The following is a 20,952-nucleotide window of genomic DNA, read 5'->3' as shown; positions in this document are numbered from 1 at the left end:
CACTACTGACATTGGGCTCACCGGCCTGTAATTACCTGGATTATCCGTTCCCTTCTCAAACAAAGGAACAACATTGGCCATTCTCCAGTCCTATGCAACCTTGCCTCAGGCCAAGGAGGATGCAAAGATATTTGTTAAGGCTCCAGCTAATTTCTTCCTTGCCTCCCACTATGTCCTGGGATAGATCCCTTCATGCATTTCAAGATACCCAACAATTCCTCCTTCATAATGTTGACCTGCCTGAGAGCATTCACACACCTTTCCCTAACCTGAATGTCCCTTATGTCCCTCTCTTTGATGAGTACCAACGTAAAGTACTTATTAAGGATCTCATCCATTTCCTCTGGCTCCACACATAACCTCCCTCCTTTATCCTTGAGTGGGCCTACTCTTTTCCTAGCTACCCTCTTGCTTCTAATATATGTATAAAATGCCTTGGGATTCTCCCTCACCTTGCTGACCAAGCACATTTCATAGCCCCTTTTAGCCCTCCTAACTCTCCATTTGAGCTCCTTGCCACTTTCTCTGTATTTTTCAAGGACTTCGTCTGTTTTTAGTTGTCTAGACCTTAGGTATGCTTCCTCTATTTTTGACTGAGCGATAATTTCCCCGATCATCCAAAGTTCCTGAATCCTGCCATTCCTGTCTTTCATTTTCACAGGAACATACCGGTCTTGCACTCTAATCAACTGGTCTTCAAAAGGCTCCCACATTTGAGATGTGGATTTACTGCCAAACAGCTGCTCCCAATTTACATTCTCCAATTCTTGCCTAAGTCGGTTATAGTTGGCCTTCCCACCAACTTAACATCTTCATCCAAGGTTCACTTTTGTCCTTATCCATAAGTATACAAACACTTACAAAATTATGGTCACTATTCCCAAAATGCTCCCCTACTGAAACTTTGATCACTGGGTAGGCTCATTTCCCAATACCAGGTCCAGTATGGCCCTCCCTCATTGGACTATCCACATACTGTTTCAAAAAACCCTTCCTGGACACACCAAACAAACTGCACCCTATCCAAACCTCTGGACTAAGGGAGTCCCAGTCAATATAGTGCAAGTTAAAATCACCCACCACAACAACCCTGTTATTTTCATATCTGAACTATTTCCTAATCAATCTGTTCAGAGATGTCATTACACAGCTCCAGAACAGGTGGGACTTGAGCACAGGACACTCTGGCTCAGAGGTAGGGACATCACCTCTGCACTATGGTGGCTAAGAAGGAAAGGAAAGGAATGCCATGCATTGGCCGAGAAGCAACCCCAAACCTCCCACATGGCAGGCAAACTGCTACCGCTGAATCACCAATGCAACTAGGACAAAGTGAATAGCATAAGATTTTATAAAACTACTGACACAGCAGTTATCTTCTTTGTCTGAACATAAACAAGCTCCAAAACTCAATGACGATGAGAAGGTGACAGAAAAGCCACCAAGATCTCCATAGCCACCATGTTCCAAGGACCTGAAGCCAAAGAACTATCTGGCACTATATATACCAAATTGTCAATGCAATGTTCAGGAAAACAATAGTTTTGTTTCCAAGAAGAATGAAAACTAACCTTAAGATGAGGGCGGGCAAGGGGGCAATGGTCATTCTGATGTTGTGCATAGCTGTCCCACATATATTGGGTGATTGACATGGCATAAACTGCAATACCCTAGAAACTGTGTATATCAACAAGTGCTCAGAGCTGGGAGCAATCCTCATCAGTCAGTTGCCTTTTTCAGATGGAAGATTGACTTGGAGAAGAGGAAAAAGACCCAAGGAGCCCTTCAGCTGAAGGTCAGAACTTGCCGCTCAATCTGTTATGGCTAATATACTTTTCTATTTAATTAGTGTACCATATCTAACCTGTTGCATTTTAGAAAATAAAACTATCTGAAATTTATTTCAATTGGTCAACAGCCATTTTTAGGCCACAGTGGTCTCAAACCTCAAAATCTTACAGTTCAGTCAGAAATTCTACACAGTATATTAAGGGGTAGAAACCTTGAATAACATTCCATTTTGCATACCTCAAAAGCACTGAAGCATTCTGGATGACATCAGTTTAAATTAGCGCAGACTGGGAATGATATCCGAGGCCTGGCTAATCAACAAAGCTCTGTATCTACTGGGGCAGTGAGGTTACTCAGGGCCGCAGGGAAGCTTTTAGTAAGTTAGCCACCATTCAATTCTCAGTAAAAATCCACATTGAGCCAATCTTACTTGATACTGTCTGTGTGCGTCTTGTACTCCATGATTGTGCTTGGTGGTAAGTTCAACACACGGCGCAAAGTGTCACGTATCCGAGCAGTAGTTGCTTGATCACTGGCTGTTTTGTTCCACACCGAAATTATGTCTTCCTGCCAATGGATAAGTTAAAATTGGAACATTTTTCCCAAATTAGTTAATTTTCCAAACGGAATTTCCCATAAACAAAAGCTTTTCTTCATGACCTCAAATCCCAAAATGATTTACAGCCAATTAAGTATTTTCTGAAGTGCAATCACTAAACCAAGGGCAAAGGAAGATCTCAAAGGTAGCAGTTTGGCATTGGACACTTAATTTGTTTTAGTATATTGCTATAGAATATTTGTTGCCCAAGAAATTGGAAAAACTCTTTTGTTCATCATCAGATACTGTCACAGGGTCTCTTACATTCAATTCAATTAAACAAAAGGTTTTCTCCATAGAAGAAATGGAAACCAATATTCAAATGGAGATGGGCAAGGAGACAACAGTCATCCTGACATGGTCAGTGGCTGAAAGGATTTGGACAAGTGATTGAAACAGCAGCAATGGCCAGCCCCCATAATAATGTATATCAACAGGGATAGGTGGAGACAGAGGGGTATAAACAACAGCAGGGGGGATGAGTCACCAACTTTTTGAGGGAAGACCAGAAATTCCCTTTCATTAGCTGAAGGGAAGAACAAAGAAGCTGCTACCAAAGACTACCAAGTCATCTGAGATATGGGAGTGCGCTGCCTCTACTCCTCTACTTTACAGTATGGATTCAGGATCTGCGATCCATTTTCATCTGTCACAGGTAGTATGTTTCCTATCTTTGTCTAATTAACTAATGAAGCGATCTACCCTGCTGTTTCTCAATAAGCCAACAGAAAACTGTTGCAAATTGTCAATTGCCTTTATTAGGTGACTGTGATCATGAATCCACCAAAATCAAAACAGTCTTGAATTCCGTCGATGCATCCATCCACCTTTAACAGTGCATTGCTAGTCCTTCCTGAAAGCCTTTCAGACTGTCCCATTAAGCCATCTCGGTGGAACCTCAAATTGCTTGTACCAAAGAGTGTTTAATTTGGGGCACGACGGTGAAATCTGCCTACGGGCCAAATGTAAAGCAGGTCCTTTTAGCACCTACATGTCAGATCTCATAACATTTCTGCACCCCATTAAGCCTCTCCTGTAGTGACCTTGGCATCTATTTCTTTGCTTTCTCTTGGAACTTTGTACTATATAACACATTTTAAACTATTGTAAGGGCACAGAGATCTGAGATGTACAGTACATCAGCTTTGAAGATGGCAGTGCAAATTTAAAAGACTGTTAAAAAAGACATACAGGATATTTGGCTTTACAAATACAGACAGCAAGTAGCTAAGTAGTTCTTACAAACCCTAGCACAATGGGACAATTGGCCCTTTTCTGCACTATGATATGAAGGCAAGTTCTTGATTTTAACTGATTTTTAAAAACAGTTTAATGCTAAACATATTTTTGAAGTTGGCAAGATTCATCCGCTAAAGTCACTCCCAATTGTGTTTTAAACTGTGAGATGCTGTACAAAGCTCTTTTGTTAGAAAATCAGGGCGTTCCAGTGGAGTTTGCTATAAAAAGTTGCGTCTGCTTGCAAAGCAGTTCAAATTATGTCACAGCCCCCAATGCTTAAATACCCTTTGATATTTTAGACTTCAGAACTTTAATAACTTCAAGGATTGAAAGATTAAGCAATAACTCTTTCTGGAATAAACTGTTTCTCAAGATGAAAGGGACGAAGACAAGCTGTTACACAGTGATTGAAAGTAATTAGCCATGTCTTGGTGAGATTACATAAACAAATCTGCTTTGATACCTTTTTGATAAACTGGATGCTTTATTGCCATAAAGGATAAGGATTGCCCTGCTGGAGAATATAATGAGTTAATCAAGGGAAAACTGTGTCTTTGAACAGACAGTTAAGGCCAAATGTAGCGAGGAACAGGGGAACTACTTCTGGAAGGAAGGTAAGCTACAGACTTGAGATCTCCAAGAAAGTAATCAATATTGGGGATGGAAGAATCAATTGAATTGACATAATGTCACACCACAAACTTGAACGAGAGAAAATTGTATAAGAATCAAACAGCAGAACTCCACCTTTACAGAACACTGGAGAACAACGTTATATAAGGATCGAACGCTAAACACTTCCAGAGGCAAACTGCTGTTGGTGGAATCCTGGCCAGATTCCTTCATTGACTGGGTAATAGCCAAGTTGGGTTGTGAGGCTTAACTTGCTTACTTGAGGAGTCTTATTTTGGTTGCTACATGCAATAAAGTTTAAATCATTGTTTCAGCACTTGATTGTCTGTGAGATTTCTTATTAAGCAGTCGAATAAAAGGTAACTTGAGGTGATTTACCCACAACCAACCCATTATCACCAAGTATGCACCTGAAACCGGATCGACACCACAACACCACAGATCTCTTCTCCAACCATAAACTGCTCTCCCAACATAGCCAAGATGATATTCTCCCAGAACCGGGATGCCAGGCCTTTGCGTAAACGTATTATCCATTTGCCACCATTCTTATTAGCCTCATCCTGTAATTAGATAAATCAGATATTATATGTGACTTTTGTCTTGGATGCCAATGAAACAAAGGCAATGGTTAAACCCTTTGATGCATCCTACTCACCTCCCACATGGGTTTGATGCCTTCTTTGAAGAGGTGGAAGTCACTGTGACCTGTCAAGTCACCTGGCCTCACCAAATGGCTGTAGAACCTCCAGAACTGTTCTACCTGGACGAAGAAGTTACCAGTAAATAATCAACACTAAATGACATTTATATAGTCTACTGAATCAGATACGTGTAGTAAGAGCGTAAAAAGGAATAGCTAGCTAATCCCAATCGACACTTGTAAACGCAAGCTGTTGTAATGTTAAACATGGAAGCATAGAAAAGAGGAGCAGGAAAATGACACTCAGCCCTAGTTCCAAAGTCTACGGAATCTTTGAAAGATGACCACCAATGCAATCACTATTTCTATAGCCACTTTCTTCAGTACTCTGGGATGTGGATTATTAGACCCCAAGGATTTGTTGGTCTTTAATCCCATCAATTTCCCCAACACAATTTCCATACTTGCACTGATTTCCTTAAGTTCCTTCAGTTCCTCTCTCTCACCGGACCCTGTGCTCTCCAACATTTTTGGGGTGTTATTTGTGTCCTTCTTTCCGAAGACAAATAATGTCCCAAATAAAATAGTAAAAAGTCCCAAGGTGAAACAAAACCTGACACTGGGCCACAGAAAGACATAATAAACAGATATAAGCTCACCAAAAGCTTACGGAACATCTTAAAGTAAGATTGAGGGAGAGAGGAATGTTCCAGAGCTCAGGTGCCAGACAGTTTTAAACATTTCTGCCAACAGTGAAGCAAAGATAGGCTGGAAATCTACACAAGCCAATATTCAGAAGGTGATGGAGATCTTTCATGTTTCCAATTTCTTCATCTGCCACTTTCTCATAAAAGCACTAAATTTCTCGGGGTCTCTCAAAAATACTCTGCTATTCAGATCTATTTCCAAACAACCACAGCATCTCCCACACCCCTTCCCAGGTCAAATTGGTCGGCTGCACAAACACTTGCATCCCTTGCAAATACAAGAACTTAAATTCTCAGGGTCACAACATTTCATCTCTTTAACCATAATCAATTTCATTTGTCTCAAGCAGGCAGAAGAACAAAATTAAAAATCTGCAAAGATAATTTTCATCATGGGACATTAATCAAAATAATTTCTGGCAGCAGTAAAGAATCAAACTTTTTCTGCAAATGGGAACACGTTGTTCTCTTAGTATCCTCAAACTTCCATTTGTTTTTATAAAAGGGTCAAGAATTGTTCACCCATCCTTTCTGCTTTAGACACCTATTCATGAATCCACATTGTGAAGATCTTATTATATTCATTAATGGGATGAGGACATCACTGACTGGGCCAGCATTTTTTGCCCATCTCTTGTTGCCTTTGAGAATGTGGTGATGAGCTGTCTTTCTTGAACTACTGCTGTCCATGTTGTATAGTTTGACCTAAAGTGCCATTTGGAATGGAGTTTCAGGGTTTTGACCCAGAAGGAATGGTGATGCATATCCAAGTCTGGATGTGTTAGGGAGGGGAGGTTAAATGAAAGAACTCCCAGCAGTCAGTCTACAATCAACAAATAACAATTTATTTATTTAACAGTGAACAAATTACAGAACTACTAACAAACTGAATAATTCCCACTTAACACTATTCCCAAATAAAACAAAATTCTAAAGGCATGCTGTTCCAATAGATACAACTCCCTCTTCTGTAAACAAACTTAATTTAAAAAATTAAAAATTAATTTCTCGAAATTACAGTCAGGAAAAATCTTCCGGAATGTTCTCTGCTGTCCTCATCAGGAACACCTTCCTCCGTCGAATTCTTGTGGCAGGAACATTAGCTAAGGGTGCCATAGTACTTTTATTTAAATGATGCTTACTCTGAGAGCTTAGAGATTTCTGTGAGAGCCAGTGATTCTTTCTTTTATGGCTGTTCTCTTGGCAGATGACAGTTGACTCTCAAACTGATTTTCAAATGCCCTCTTCTTTTATACCCTTGATGGCCTATTAATTTCTTACAATAGGATCGGTCCGAGATTGTCAAAACCATCAGACTTAAATTAAGTTGAGCTTTGGTATCTAGGGACTAGTTTAAATTAATTGACTAATCTCAAAAACCTGTTGTCTTAGTAAAAATGCTGCTTTGCCTGCTAACAGTATAGCCTTTTGATACATTTCAATTTCAAGAACTCTCTGTGCATCTGCTGCTGCCTGCACACATTTTTTTATGAATCTCCAAGCCTAGAAAAAAAAGTGTCATCTTTTAAAGGGACTACACTCTCTTCCCACCTATCATTTTACAAACAATTTCTAATGTCCTACCTTCTAATCCATAAGTACTATTCCCAACTTCGCAACAGGTGTGAGTGGCTTGGAGGGGAACTTAAGATGGTGGTGTTAATGTTTATCTACTGCCCTTATCCTATACAGTGGTGGTCATGGATTTGGAAAGAACCATGTTGAATTTCTTCAGCCCATCTTGTCGCTACTGCTGAGTGTCAGTGGTGGAAGAAGTGAATGTTTCTGGATGTGATGCTAATCAGGTAGGCTGCTTTATTCTGGATGGTATGAAGTTTCTTGAGCATTGCTAGAGCTGCACTCATCCAGGCAAGTGGGAGTATTCCATCACTTTCATGACTTGTGCCTTGTTGATCGTGGACAAGTTTTGGGTAGTCAGGAAGTGAGTTAGTCACTGCTGGATTCCTAGTCTCTTATCTGCTGTTTTTGCCACAGTATTTATATTGCTGGTTCAATTTATTTATGTGTCAGTGGTAAACCCCACCACCACTAACCCCTCCCCACCACCTCCCCCAACCCACCCTGGTTATGATAGTGGGAAATTCAGATATGGTAAATGCCATCGAAAGCCAAAAGGCGATGATTAGATTCTCTCTTATTGTAGACTGCCACTGCACGGTGCCTGTCTGGCCCAATTGTTACTTAGCACTTGTGAGCACCAATCTGGATATTGTCTTGTTGCATTTGGACATAGACTGCTTCAGTATCAGTAGAGATGAGAGTAGGGTTGAACATTTAACCAACAAATATTTCCACTTCTGACCTTATGATGGAGAGAAGGTTGAAGCAGTTGAAGATGGCTGGGCCTCGGATACTATCCTCAGAACATTCTGCAGTGATGTCCGAGAGCCGAGATGAGTGACCTCCAGCCATCTTCCTTTGTGACAGGTACGACTCCAACCAGCAGAGCAATTCCTCACTCCCACCCACCCCACCCCCCCACCAACCCTGAATTCCAATTGATGCAAATTTTGCTCAGGTTCCTTAATGCTACATCTGGTCAAGTACAGCTTGATCTGAAGAGCAGTCACTCTCACCTTACCTCTGAAATTCTATTCTCTTGTCCATATTCAAACCACTGCTGTAATGGGGTCAGGAGCTGAGTGACCCTGGCTGATCACAAACTGAATGTCAGTACTCAGGTTATTGCTAAACAAATGCTGCTTCTTAGCACTGTTGATGACACCTTCCATCACTTTACTGATGATCAACAGTAGATGATTGTTTGGGAATTGCCTGGATTATATTTGTCCTGTCCTGTGTGTACAGGATATACCAGAATAATTTTCCACATTGTATTGTAGCTGGAATAGCTTGGGTGGGGTACAATGAGTTCTGGAGCACGTCTACAATACTTATTGCTGAAATGTTGTCATGGCCTCTGCAGTATCGAGAGCCTCAGTTGTTTCTTAACATTATGTGGAGCATATTGGATGAAGACTGGTTCTATGATGCTGGGGACTTCTGGAGGAGGCTACTATGGTTCAATTCATGGTTGCAAGGAGGCAATTCAACCATTAGCTCATCGCTACACAAGTGTACCAGAATAGAAGGTGTGGCATATCAGTATTTTGTTAAAGTATATATTATGACATGTTACTCTTAATAAGAGTTAAACTTTTTGACTCTGACAAGAGAATTCTGCTTCCTTCAGTCAATATGAGTTGTTTATTTAAGTTCAAAGACATGTCACTGATTAAGTGTCTCAAAATCAAATCCAGAATTTAACCATGTGTCATCTGATTTGGCATTATTTGTCACACAATTTACTACAGATGAGTGTGTTGATTCCCTCTTCCTGTTCCTAATAAGACAAGCAAGGAAGCCTGCTCCACCATTCAATAAGATCTTGGCTGATCTGATTTTAACATCATCTCCACATTCCTGCACATCTCTGATAATCTTTCATCTCCTTAGTAAAAATATTTATAGATTCTGCATTCAATGCCTTTTGAGGAAGGGAATTCCAAAGACTCTCATCCCTCTGAAAGAAAACTATTTCATCTGCCTTAATTGGGGGCCAGTTAGCTCAGTTAGTTGGATGGCTAGTTTGCGGTGCAGAGTGACGCTAACAGCATGGGTTCAAGTCCTGCACTGAGGGAGGATACCATGAAGGACTCTCCGTCTCAACCTCTCCCTTTGCCTTACCTGTGGTGGCCCTCAGATTAAACCACTACCAGTCATCTCCCTCTAATGAGAAAGCAGCCCTATGGTCTGGTAAGACTATAGTGACTGTACTTTCTAAATGGCCAACCCCTTATTTTTAAACTACTATGCCTAGTTCTAGATTGTTCCACAAGAGGAAATGTCCTTTTGACACCCACCCAATCAAGACTGCCCCGGATTTTATATATTTCAATTAAGTCGCCACTGACTCCAAACTCCATAGCATATCCAGCCTTTCCTCATAAGACAATCTGATTATTCTAGTTATTGATCTAGTAAATGTTCTCAGAGCCGCTTCCAATACATTAACATCCTTCGTTAAGTACGGTGATCAGTACCGCACACAATAGTTCAGATGTGGTCTCATCAATGCCTTGCATGACTTAAACATAATCTCCCTACTCTTGCATTCAATCCCCTTCACAATAAAAACATAATGTTCTATTAGTTTTCCTGATTACTTACTGTACCTGCATACTAACATTGTTCGATTCTGGCACTAGGACAGCCAGATCTCTAAGCAACCTCTCAACATTCAGATAATATGCTTCTTTTCTTTCTGCCAAAATGGACAATTTCACACTGTACCCCATTTGCCAGATTGTTGCCCACTCACAGCCTATCTCTATCACGTTGTAGGTTGCTTATGTCCTCTTCACAACACAATTTCCTACCTACCTTTGTGTCATCCCATACTTTCAGCCCTATCATCCAAATCATTTATTTATACAAGTTCTAAAGAGTTGAGGACCAGCACCATTCCCGATGGCACACCATTTACTCCTACTTACTGCTACCTGTTTGCAAGCCAATCATCTATCCATGCCAATACGTTACCCCCTACACAATGAGCTTTTATTTTCCACAATAACCTTTGATGTGGCACATTATCAAATTTCTCTGGAAATCTAAGTACAGTACATTCACTGATTCCCATTCTTCAATGAACTCCAATAAATTACATGATTTCCCTTTGGCAAAACCATGTTGGCTCTGCTTGATTACCTTAAACTTATCAAAATACTCTGTTATAACATCCTTAATATTAGCTTATGATATTTTCCATATGTTGGATGTCATTGCTATATTGTATTTATAATGAATAAAATTCTACTTTTTATGACTTAATAGCTTACTTACTGATGCGACTGTTCCAATCTGTTTAATGTTCTGTTCATAGCTCTGAGTGTTGGCTGGCCTGCTTGGTGTGCGCCTGGAGTACCAGAAGGTGTAGTTATACTGTAGAGGATGCTCACCAGCTCCAGGTGTCACTGCCTGTATAAAGCATAATCAGCAAAACTAATCAACAGCACTTTAAACTTTACCTCCTTTCCACATAGACTTTAATTGTGTATCACAGAACCCTGCGGTCCTGTACACAATGTATGTATACATCTCAAACCGCAGGTTTCTTTTTATACATTCACGCTGCATTCATTACCCATCCCTAATTTAAGAATCAAGCATATTGCTGTGGGTCTGGAGTCACATGTCTGCCAAACCAGGTATGGATGACAGTTTCCTTCCCTGAAGGAAATTAGTGAACCAAACTTAGTCAAGAGGAAGAAGGAAGCTTACTTTAGGGTAAGGAAGCAAGGATCAGATCGGGCTGTAGAGGTCTACAAGGTAGCCAGTAAGGAACTGAAGAATGGACTTAGGAGAGCTAGAAGCAGGTGTGAGAAAATCTTGGCGGTAGGATCAAGGAAAACCCCAAGGCGTTCTATACTTATGTGAGGAACAAGAGGATGGCCAGAGTGAGGTTAGGGCCAATTAGGGATAGTGGAGGGAACTTGTGTGTGGAGTCAGAGGAGGTAGGGGAGGTCCTTAATGAATACTTTACTTCAGTATTCACCAGTGAGAGGGACCTTGACATTTGTGAGGACAGCATGAAACAGGCAGATATGCTCGAACAGGTTGACGTTAGGAAGGAGGATGTGCTAGAAATCTTGAAAAGCATGAGGATAAATAAGTCTGAGATAACAAGGTGTAGAGCTGGATGAACACAGCAGGCCAAGCAGCATCAGAGGAGCAGGAAGGCTGACGTTTCGGGCCTAGACCCTTCTTCAGACCCTTCCCCTGGGCCAGACGGGATATACCCAAGGTTACTATGGGAAGCGAGGGAAGAGATTGCTGCCCCTTTGGCAATGATCTTTGCGTCTTCACTGTCCACTGGAGTAGTACCAGATGAATGGAGGATGGCAAATGTCATTCCCTTGTTCAAGAAAGGGAATAGGGATATTCCTGGAAATTACAGACTGGTCAGTCTTACTTCTGTGATGGGCAAATTATTGGAGAGGATTCTGAGAGATAGTATTTATGATTATTTGGAAAAGCACGGTTTGATTAGAAATAGTCAACATGGCTTTGTGAGGGGCAGGTCATGCCTCACAAGTCTTATTGAATTCTTTGAGGATGTGACAAAACACGTCGATGAAGGTAGAGCAGTGGATGTGGTGTGTATGGATTTTAGCAAGGCATTCAATAAGATTCCACATGGTAGGCTCATTCAGAATGCAAGGAGGCATGGGATTCAGGGAAATTTGGCTGTCTGGATACAAAACTGGCTGTCCAATAGATGTCAGAGGGTGGTAGTAGATGGAAAGTATTCAGCCTGGAGCTCGGTGACCAGTGGTGTGCCACAGGCATCTGTTCTGGGACCTCTGCTCTTTGTGATCTTCATAAATGACTTGGATGAAGAAGTGGAAGGGTGGGTTAGCAAGTTTGCTGATGACACGAAGGTTGGTTGAGTTGTGGACAGTGTGGAGAGCTGTTGTGGGTTGCAACGGGGCATTGACAGGATGCAGAGCTGGGCAAAGAAGTGGCAGATGGAATTCAACCCAGAAAAGTGTGAAGTGATTGATTTTGGAAGGTCAAATTTGAATGCAGGATACATGGTTAATGGCAGGATTCTCGGCAGTGTGGAGGAACAGAGGGAATTTGGGGTCCACGTCCATATATCCCTCAAAGTTGCGACCCAAGTTGATAGGGTTGTAAAGAAGGCATATGGTGTGTTGGCTTTCATTAGCAGGGAATTGAGTTTAAGAGCCGCGCAGTTATGCTGCAGCTGTATAAAACTCTGGTTAGACCACACTTGGAATATTGTGTTCAGTTCTGGTCATCTCATTACAGGAAAGAATGTGGAAGCTTTAGAGAGGGTACAGAGGAGATTTACCAGGAAGCTGCCTAGGCTGCAGGGCAGGTCTTATGAGGAAAGTTTGAGGGAGCTAGGGCTTTTTTCATTGGAGTGAAGAAGGATGAGAGGTGACTTGATAGAGGTGTATAAGATGATGAGAGGCATAGATAGAGTGGATAGTCAGAGACTCTTTCCCAGGGTGGAAATGACTATTATGAGGGGACATAATTTTAAGGTTATTGGAGGAAGGTATAGGGGAGATGTCAGAGGTAGGTTCTTCACACAGAGAGTGGTCGGCAGTGGTAGTGGAGTCAGTTACCTTAGAGACTTTTAAGCGACTCTTGGATAGGCACATGGAGGATAGTAAAATGTAGGGTATGCAGGGTAGATTGATCTTAGTAGGATAATAGGTCAGCACAACATCGTGAGCCGAAGGGCCTGTACTGTGCTATACTTTTGTATGTTCTATGTTCAAATGGGTTTTTTCCAACAATCAACAATGGATTAATGGTCGTCGTTAGATTCTTAACTTTAAAAAAATTCAAATTCCATCATCTGCAGTGGCAGGATTTGAATCCTGGTCCCCAAGACATTACCTAGGTCACTGGATTAATAGTCCACTTATAATACTAGTAGGCCATCACCTCCCCTAGGTATTAGAAGATGATTGTATCCTTGATTGTTTCAAATGCCAATGAAGCAGGAGTCTAGGCCGTATTCCAAAAAAATGAAACAAGATAAAACAATGAATAAGAAACACAGAAAGATAGAGAACAAATGAAGGCCTTTTGCCCTGTCTGCTCATGTTGGCTCTTTTCAAAAGCTACCGATTAGTCAATTTTCCCAGCTCTTTCCCTATAATCCTGAATGTTTTCCTCCATTGGGTTTGTTACATTTTGGTAGGAACATTGTACCAATTAAGTTGTCTTGTGTCTTCTCCATTTTAAAGGGGATATAAGAACATATGGAGATTGGATTCTTTGTGCCTAACCTTTGAAGTAGCAGGACAGGCTAACAAGGGAGTTAATAACGCTTATATGATCATGCTATTAATAAGTAAGGCATAGCAAAATAACTGCACAGAGGCCGGTATCCTGTCACCAAGTCACCCTCTATTTATTTGTGCATAGCACACTGGCTGTGGCCAGCCAGCTCGGAGTCAGTCACCTGAACTGAGGAGATACTAAATCTCCTGTTAATATTGGTTAGCCAGGGCTCCCCTGATTGGTGCCAGTTAACAACTCCAATCAACAACCTCATAGTCAACAGGGTCAACCTGGTTCCAATCACTACATCCCTACCCCCAAGTCCGGGATGTAGGCTTTGTCTTTCGTTTGTAGCTTTTCCTGCGACATTCTCGCCCTAAGTCTGGTTCCTCTGATTTGGACTCTGAGACGAGCAGCGTGTACCAGACCATAGCCTGCCTCTTGAATTCGGAACATCTCAGGAGAGTTTCCTCCTCTTCTTCTCGCAGTAATGGTATCAAGGCTGCATCCATCTTGGACTCTGAGGTTTTATTGACACAAGACGGAGGGGGAGAACCTATGGTTTCCGACAGGCATTCTGGCTGTTCTGAGGGGCGAGGTACATTTTGCTCCTGTTGTGTTTGCGAGGTAACAGCTTTTAGGTGATCCATGTGTTTGTTCAGGACTGTATCACTACCTGAACTTTGTTAGTGACAAGACTTGACCTTGCGTCAACCTTGCCTCGTACCCATACAGGACCATTTCCATGGTTCCGGCACTGAACTTTATCCTCTGAATTAAACCCTCTATCTCACTTAGAGGAGGAATGTGGCCAGCACTGGCATTTCTGTTGCTGTTTCAACCCCCACCCCGAGGTCTGGGAATATCAGATTTACCCTGGTGTGGACTGTTCTCCCCATCAGCAACTCTGCTGGAGCTATCCCTGTTGTCACAGGAACCGGAACAGTTTGATAACAATTGACACTGTAGGCTGCTTCTTTGAGCCTGCCTCCAATGTTTGGACTGCTAGACCATTGGATGATGTCCTTACGTGCCTAATGCGATTTGACTTTAGGAAATATTCAAATTTCTTGCTGGTAAATGGCGTCCAATTGTCACTGACCAATACGTCCAGGAGTCTGTGTATTGCGAACGATGCTTGCAGCTTCTCAATTGTCAACCCTGAGTTTCCTGAAAGACCTTTATGTACATCCAACCACTTTGATTGGGTGTCTAAATGACCAGGAACATTCAGCCCATGAAAGGACCGGTGTAGTCGACATGCAACTGAGTCCAGGATTTGCTGACTATTCCCACAAATGTGGGGACATTACTGGTAGCAATTTTTGTCCTTGTAGGCACTCTGAGCACTGCCCCACCAATGTAGCTATGTCAGCATCCAACCGCGGGTACCAGACATAGCTTCTTGCTAGCATCTTCATTTTGGAAACCTATGGATGACCCTGGTGGAGTTCGGCCAGCATCTGGTGACAACCTTTGCTCAGGACAATCACCCTTGCTCCCCATAGTAATATGCTGTCCTTTATGGTGATCTGGTCTCTCTGGATCCAGTTTTGCTAGGACAGAACCTTTTTGTGTCCACAGTCGGATATTGTCAGGGGTGACTGGAAGCGTGTCCAGGAAGTTTAAAACCAAAATGGGCTCTTCCAGGAGGCACCACCAGTGCAGTATCTGCCAGTGGCAGGCAGCTCAAGGCATCTGCATTAACCACTTGGCTTCCTGGATGGTGTTATAACTTGTACTTGTACGCTCTGAGAATAAGGGCCCACCACTGAATTCTACCGGAAGCTATGGGCAGCATCGCCTTGACTTCCTTCAATAGCCCTAGCAGGGGTTTACAATCTTTAACTATGACAAATTCCTGTCCGTGAAAGTACTGGTGGAATTTCCTCACACCAAAGATGACCGTCACATCTTCCTCCTCTATCTGGGCATATTTGTGTTCAGCATCAGCCAAAGTCCAGGAAGCATATGCTATTGGGCCACTGGTGAGCCACCATTACCATGATACCATACAGGCAGGCATCGCATGTCAGCACTACCTCTTGCTTTGGATCATAGTGAGTTAACACCTTAGATGACAATAGTTGCTTTTTCACTTTTCTAAAGACTATTTCTTGGCTACATGACCATTTCCAAGGCTGTCCTTTTTTCAATATCAGGTGTAAGGGTGCCAAGATGGAGGCCAGGTTATGTATGAACTTTCCGTAATAATTCACTAACCCTACGGAAGACCTAAGCTCCAGTACAGACGTGGGAGCCAGAGCTCCTTTGATCGCCCTCACTTTATATTCCAACGGGTGTAACCTGGTTTTGTCAACTATGTAACCCGAGTAGGTCACTTGGGATGCCTGGAACACACCTTTTTCCCTTCTAAGGCTTACGCCCGCCTGGGAGAAACGTTTAAACACTACGTCCAAGTTCTCCAACTTACCAATCTTCCCTGTTATTGGTACATGATCCAGTTAAATGGCAACCTGGGGTAGCCCTTGTAAAATGTTCTCTATGATCTGCTGGAAAAGGGTGCAAGCTGACGATACCCCAAATGGCAGTCTTGTATATTGATATAAACCCATGGGTATTAATTGTAGCATACTTCTGGGATTACTCATCCAGTCGCAATTGCAGGTAGGCATGGCTCACATCCAGTTTTGTAAAGGATAGCCCTCCCCACCAACTATGCGTACACATCCTCTATGCCAGAGATTGGGTACTTATCCAGCTGCAAGAAGCGGCTTACCATTTGCTTAAAATCCCTGCAAAGGCGAACTAAACAGTCACGCTTCATAATCAGTACGACCAGTACTGTCTGTTCTGCAAATGGCACTGGTTTGATGATTCCTTCACTCTCCAGCCTCCTGATTTCCGCCTCTACTTTTGCGCACAAGCCAAATGGCACCAGGTGAACCTTGCAAAATTTTGGAATTGTTTCCTGATCAACAGGTAAAGTGACTTTGGCCCCTTTGATAGTCCAAAAAGTCCTTCCTGAAATACTCCTGCATATTTCACTAGCATTGCACTGAGGCAGTGATTTTCTAAGTGAAAAATGTTGAGCCAATCTAAGTAAATCTTTCTCAACCAATTCCGCCCCAATAGGCTTGGGCCCGAGACTTTTACTACCATCAGTGGTAACTGCACCAACTGCTTCTCATAGAAGACCGGAACCGAAAAGTCGTACCCTTAATCTGTAATGGTTCCCCATTATATGTTCTCAGTCTGGCTGAGGTCTTGTGCAAACTTAAGGGTTAGAGTCCCAAGAATCTTGTTAAAGAGAGATTCTGCAACCATAGACATACCTGCACCAGTATCAACCTCCATAGGAACTGGGTGACCTTTTCACCAAACATTAATTTTAATCAGTTCCAATTTGGATGTCACTAAGCAATTCAATTGTTCCAACCCACATGTAGGGGGACTTTTCAGGGTGTGCACTCTTGTGGGTACCGGCCTGTGAGTTTTCTTACTCAAGTCATATCATGTAGGACTACTTTGCTGTCTTGAGTCTGCATACCGGCAGCAACTACAATGGCTTGCCAGCCTAGATCCTGAAGAACATTTTAGCCACTTGGCCGAAGCTTGGCTTTGTTGTGGGGTTCTGCTGTGGGCTGGCCTGGTGTCTCTCTGCTCAGGATATGCCCTGCATGAGGCTCTGCGATTGCCTACACTCAAGTGGTGTTCCTCAAGTTCAGGTGGACAGGTGATGGAGTCCACTTCCATTGGTATGCCCTGTAACTCCCATGCTCCACTTGCTGCATTTTCTAATGACAATACTAGTTGTAATGTCTGTTTGAAGTCCAACTGGGCTTCTGCATGGTTATGTCATTAATCCCACATACCAAATGGTCTCTCAGCACCTTACTCAGTGTTAACCCAAAATCACATGCCTCTGCCAGTAGTCTCAACCTCGTCAAAATTCCCAATACAGATTCCCCTGGTTCTCTAAACAGCCAAATAAAACCAATAATGTCTCAGCCTTAGACATGGGGTTATAATATTCCTTAACCAACTCCATTCAATTCTTGGAAAGTTTTAATGTCTGGTGCCTCTGGGAAAGTTAAGCCCCTTGTAATCAAAAATCCTGCAGTTTCGCAAGCAGTCAGAAGGATGACTCGTTGCTTTTCATCTGCCCCGATGTCACTTGCCTGGAAAAAATATTGCATTCTTTCCATATACTGGGCCCAGTCTTTGACAGCAGGTTCAAATGAGTCAAGCTTCCCAAATAAAGGCATGATGCCGGAAACGCTTACTCCAACTCCAAGATGACTGTTGCAAGCGAATATTCTTCAGGCATGTCCTGGTATCTCGCGTTGTCACTGAAATAACTGCACAGAGGCCAATATTCCATCCTCGAGTCACCCTTTTATTACTTGTGCACAGTACATTGGCCATGGCCAGCCAGCTCGGAGTCAGTCACCTGAACTGAGGAGATTCTAATCTCCTGGGTTTTTTTGGACCAAGGAGATTCTAAATCTTCTCCTGGTTATTTTTGTTCATTAAACCTGAGTGAAATAACTCACAGAGGCCAGTATCCTGTCACCAAGTCACACTTTGTTTACTTGTGCACAGTACACTGGCTGTGGCCAGCCAGCTCGGAGTCAGTCACCTGAACTGAAGAGATTCTAATCTCTCGGTTATATATTTTTTTGGGCCAAGGAGATTCTAAATCTTCTCCTGGTTATATTTTTTTCTTTTCTATTTACTAGCGCACAGTACACTAGCTGTGGTCAGCCAGCTCGGGGTCAGTCACCTGAACTGAAGAGATTCTAATCTCTTGGTTATATACTTTTTTGGGCCAAGGAGATTCTAAATCTTCTCCTAGTTACATTGGTCAGGTTAACAACCCCAATCAACGACCTCATAGTCAATGAGGTCAACCTGGTTTCAATCACTACACATAGAGAATCAAAAGCAAGAAAGTTTTACAAGTCTTACATAAAATACTAGCTCAGTTCCAGATTGAGTATTATGTTCAGTTCTGGTCACCCCACTTTAGAAAGTACATGGAAGTTTTGGAGACGGTACACAAGAAACCTGGTAGATTGTTCTGGTAATGAGACATTACAGTCATGTGGGTAGATTGGAGTATTTACGGTTCTCCTTAGAACAGAAGGGATTAAAAAGGAGAATACTGCTGTGTTTGAAATCATGAAAAGTTTAGATAGTTTTCTTTATTATTTCCAACGGCTGAAGGGTGGGTAACCAAAGGAGAAAGCTTTAAGATAATTAGCAGAACAAGAAGTGGTGACAGGAGAATTACCCCAATGCTGCCTAGTAGGGTAAAAAGGTAAAAAGATTCAACAGTAGCTTTTAAATAAAAGGAAATTGGATAAATATATAGAAACCAAAAACAACTGCATGAATATGAGAAAAGACCAGAGGAGTGGGATTAAATGTATTGTTCTTTAAAAACGTTTTTCACTAATTCCTTTTAAAGTTATTACAGAGCACAGAAATGGATAAGACTGAGTCACAGAGTAATACTGCATGGAAACAGACCTTTCGGTCCAACTCGTCTGCGCCGACTAGACATCCCAATCTGTCCCAGTCCCATTTGCCAGAATTTGGTTCACATCCCTCTAAATCCATTCTAATCATGTACCCATCCAGATACCTTTTAAATATTTGAATTGTACCCACTTCCACTACTTCCTCTAGCAGCTCATTCCATACATACATCACCGTCTGCGTGACAAAGTTACCCCTCAGGTTCTTTTTAAATCTTTCCCCTCACCTTAAACCTCTGCCCTTTAGTTTCAGACATTCCCGCCATACGAAAAAGACTTTGGCTATTCACCCTATCTATGCCCTCATGATTTTATAAACCTCTATAAGGTCACCCTTCAGCCCGCTATGCTCCAGGGAAAATAGCCCCAGTCTATTAAGCCTCTCCCTCTAACTCAAACCCTCCTGTCCCAGCAACATCCTTGTAAATCTTTTCTGCACCCTCTCAAGTTTAGCAACATCTTACCTTTTGAAGTCACTCTCAAGAAAGTCAAATGGTCTCAAGAGACCAAATTACTGCCTCATTGCTGTACTATTCTATGTATTTATTTAATTCTCTTTTGAATGTTGTCATTGAGCATTTTTTTTCATTTATGTGATGAGGGTGTCACTATTTTTATTGCTCAGAAAGCAGTTAAATGACAACCACATTGCCGTCGGTCTGGAGTCACCAGATAGGAATGGTAGTTTTCTTCCCTAAAGGGCATTGGTCAACCAGATGGGTCTTTCTAACAATTCGAATTTTGTTCAATTTTCCAACAATTGACATTAGACTCTGAATTCCAGACTTTTATTGAATTCAAATTCCAGCATCTGGCATGGCAAGATTCAAACTCGATTCCCCAGAACATTACTTGGGTCTCTGGATTAACAGTCCGGTGATAATATCACTAGGCCATCGCCTCCCACTGCTTTTACCACTCTTTCAGGCAGTGCCAGTTTTTCCCCTTGTGTTACATAGAAGCACTGAACATAGGAGTAGGAGTAGGTCATTCAGCCTTTGAGACTCCTCTGCCATTCAGCATGATTATGGCTGATAAACCAACTCAGTACCCTGTTCCCACTTTCACTCCATATCCTTTGGTCCCTTTAAACCTGAGAACTATATCTACAGCTTCCTTGAAAGTCTTCAATGTTTGGCCTCAACAATTTCCTGGAAATTTCTCCTCATCTCCGTCCTCTGTGACCCCTAGTTCTGGAGTCCCTGGTCTTGAAAACATCTTTCCTGCATCTATGCTGTCAAATCCTGTTGGAATTGTGCTGGTTTCTATGAGATTCCACACATACATTCCCCAACCACCAATCGCTGCAATCTTTGAAACTGCAGCCAATACAGTCCTAACCGATCCAGTCCCTCCCCCTACGTCAGTGCTGTCATCCCACGGATCAGTCTGGTTGACCTTCTTTGAACTCCCTCAATAGCTATAGCAGCCTTCCTCAAATAAGGAGATGAAGTTGCTTCTAGTTCCCTTGCAATTACCTTGAATCTATAAATATAGCTGTGAGTTGCTTGAGCTTTCAGAGCTGGATACTGGCCTTCAAGGGTGCCTGTTTGAATGCCTCTTGTTCTCTATTCTTTGTTTTATTTCAGGAATTTTATACAATCTACAGTATGGATAAGAGATCCAAGAGCCGGACAGGTTAGTTTGCCATGTACACTTTCCTTTGAGGAAGCAGTTGGCCTCTGATCAGTGTCTCAAGCTAATTCTGGGAATTCAGTGCACTGATCTATGTTCTATCACTTCAAATGGCATCATTGCATTGACCAGATAGTGAGAGTGTGAACAGCTCAAGAGCAGCAACACTACCTGAAATAACATGAGCAAACTCACAAAATAATCATTCTTTTTTGTTCAAAACTTTTGTAATAAGTTTCAATATAGGCAAGCAGGACAATAAGAGATCACACATTGCGAGGATAATAAGAGACAAACTGGAACACACACAGTCACTCACACACAGACACACACTGTCACTCACACACAGACACACAC

General features: G+C 42.2%; 1 protein-coding gene across 1 annotated transcript in view; it reads right to left on the bottom strand.

The window, feature by feature from the left end:
- The window catches only part of LOC109918322 (eukaryotic translation initiation factor 4E type 2-like), a 38,681-nt gene that overhangs the window by 7,459 nt on the left and 10,270 nt on the right, over positions 1 to 20,952 (bottom strand). The window contains exons 3-6 of the mRNA XM_048620255.1: positions 10,478 to 10,612; positions 4,920 to 5,024; positions 4,672 to 4,824; positions 2,222 to 2,358 (exon numbers count right to left, since the gene is read on the bottom strand). Coding sequence (XP_048476212.1) covers positions 2,222 to 2,358; positions 4,672 to 4,824; positions 4,920 to 5,024; positions 10,478 to 10,612 — 530 coding nt within the window. The remainder of the gene's footprint in view (positions 1 to 2,221; positions 2,359 to 4,671; positions 4,825 to 4,919; positions 5,025 to 10,477; positions 10,613 to 20,952) is intronic.

This window comes from Rhincodon typus, chromosome 45 (genome assembly GCF_021869965.1).
Source record: "Rhincodon typus isolate 14 chromosome 45, sRhiTyp1.1, whole genome shotgun sequence".
Lineage (NCBI taxonomy): Eukaryota > Metazoa > Chordata > Chondrichthyes > Orectolobiformes > Rhincodontidae > Rhincodon > Rhincodon typus.
This window is presented reverse-complemented; position numbering and strand designations above follow the sequence as displayed.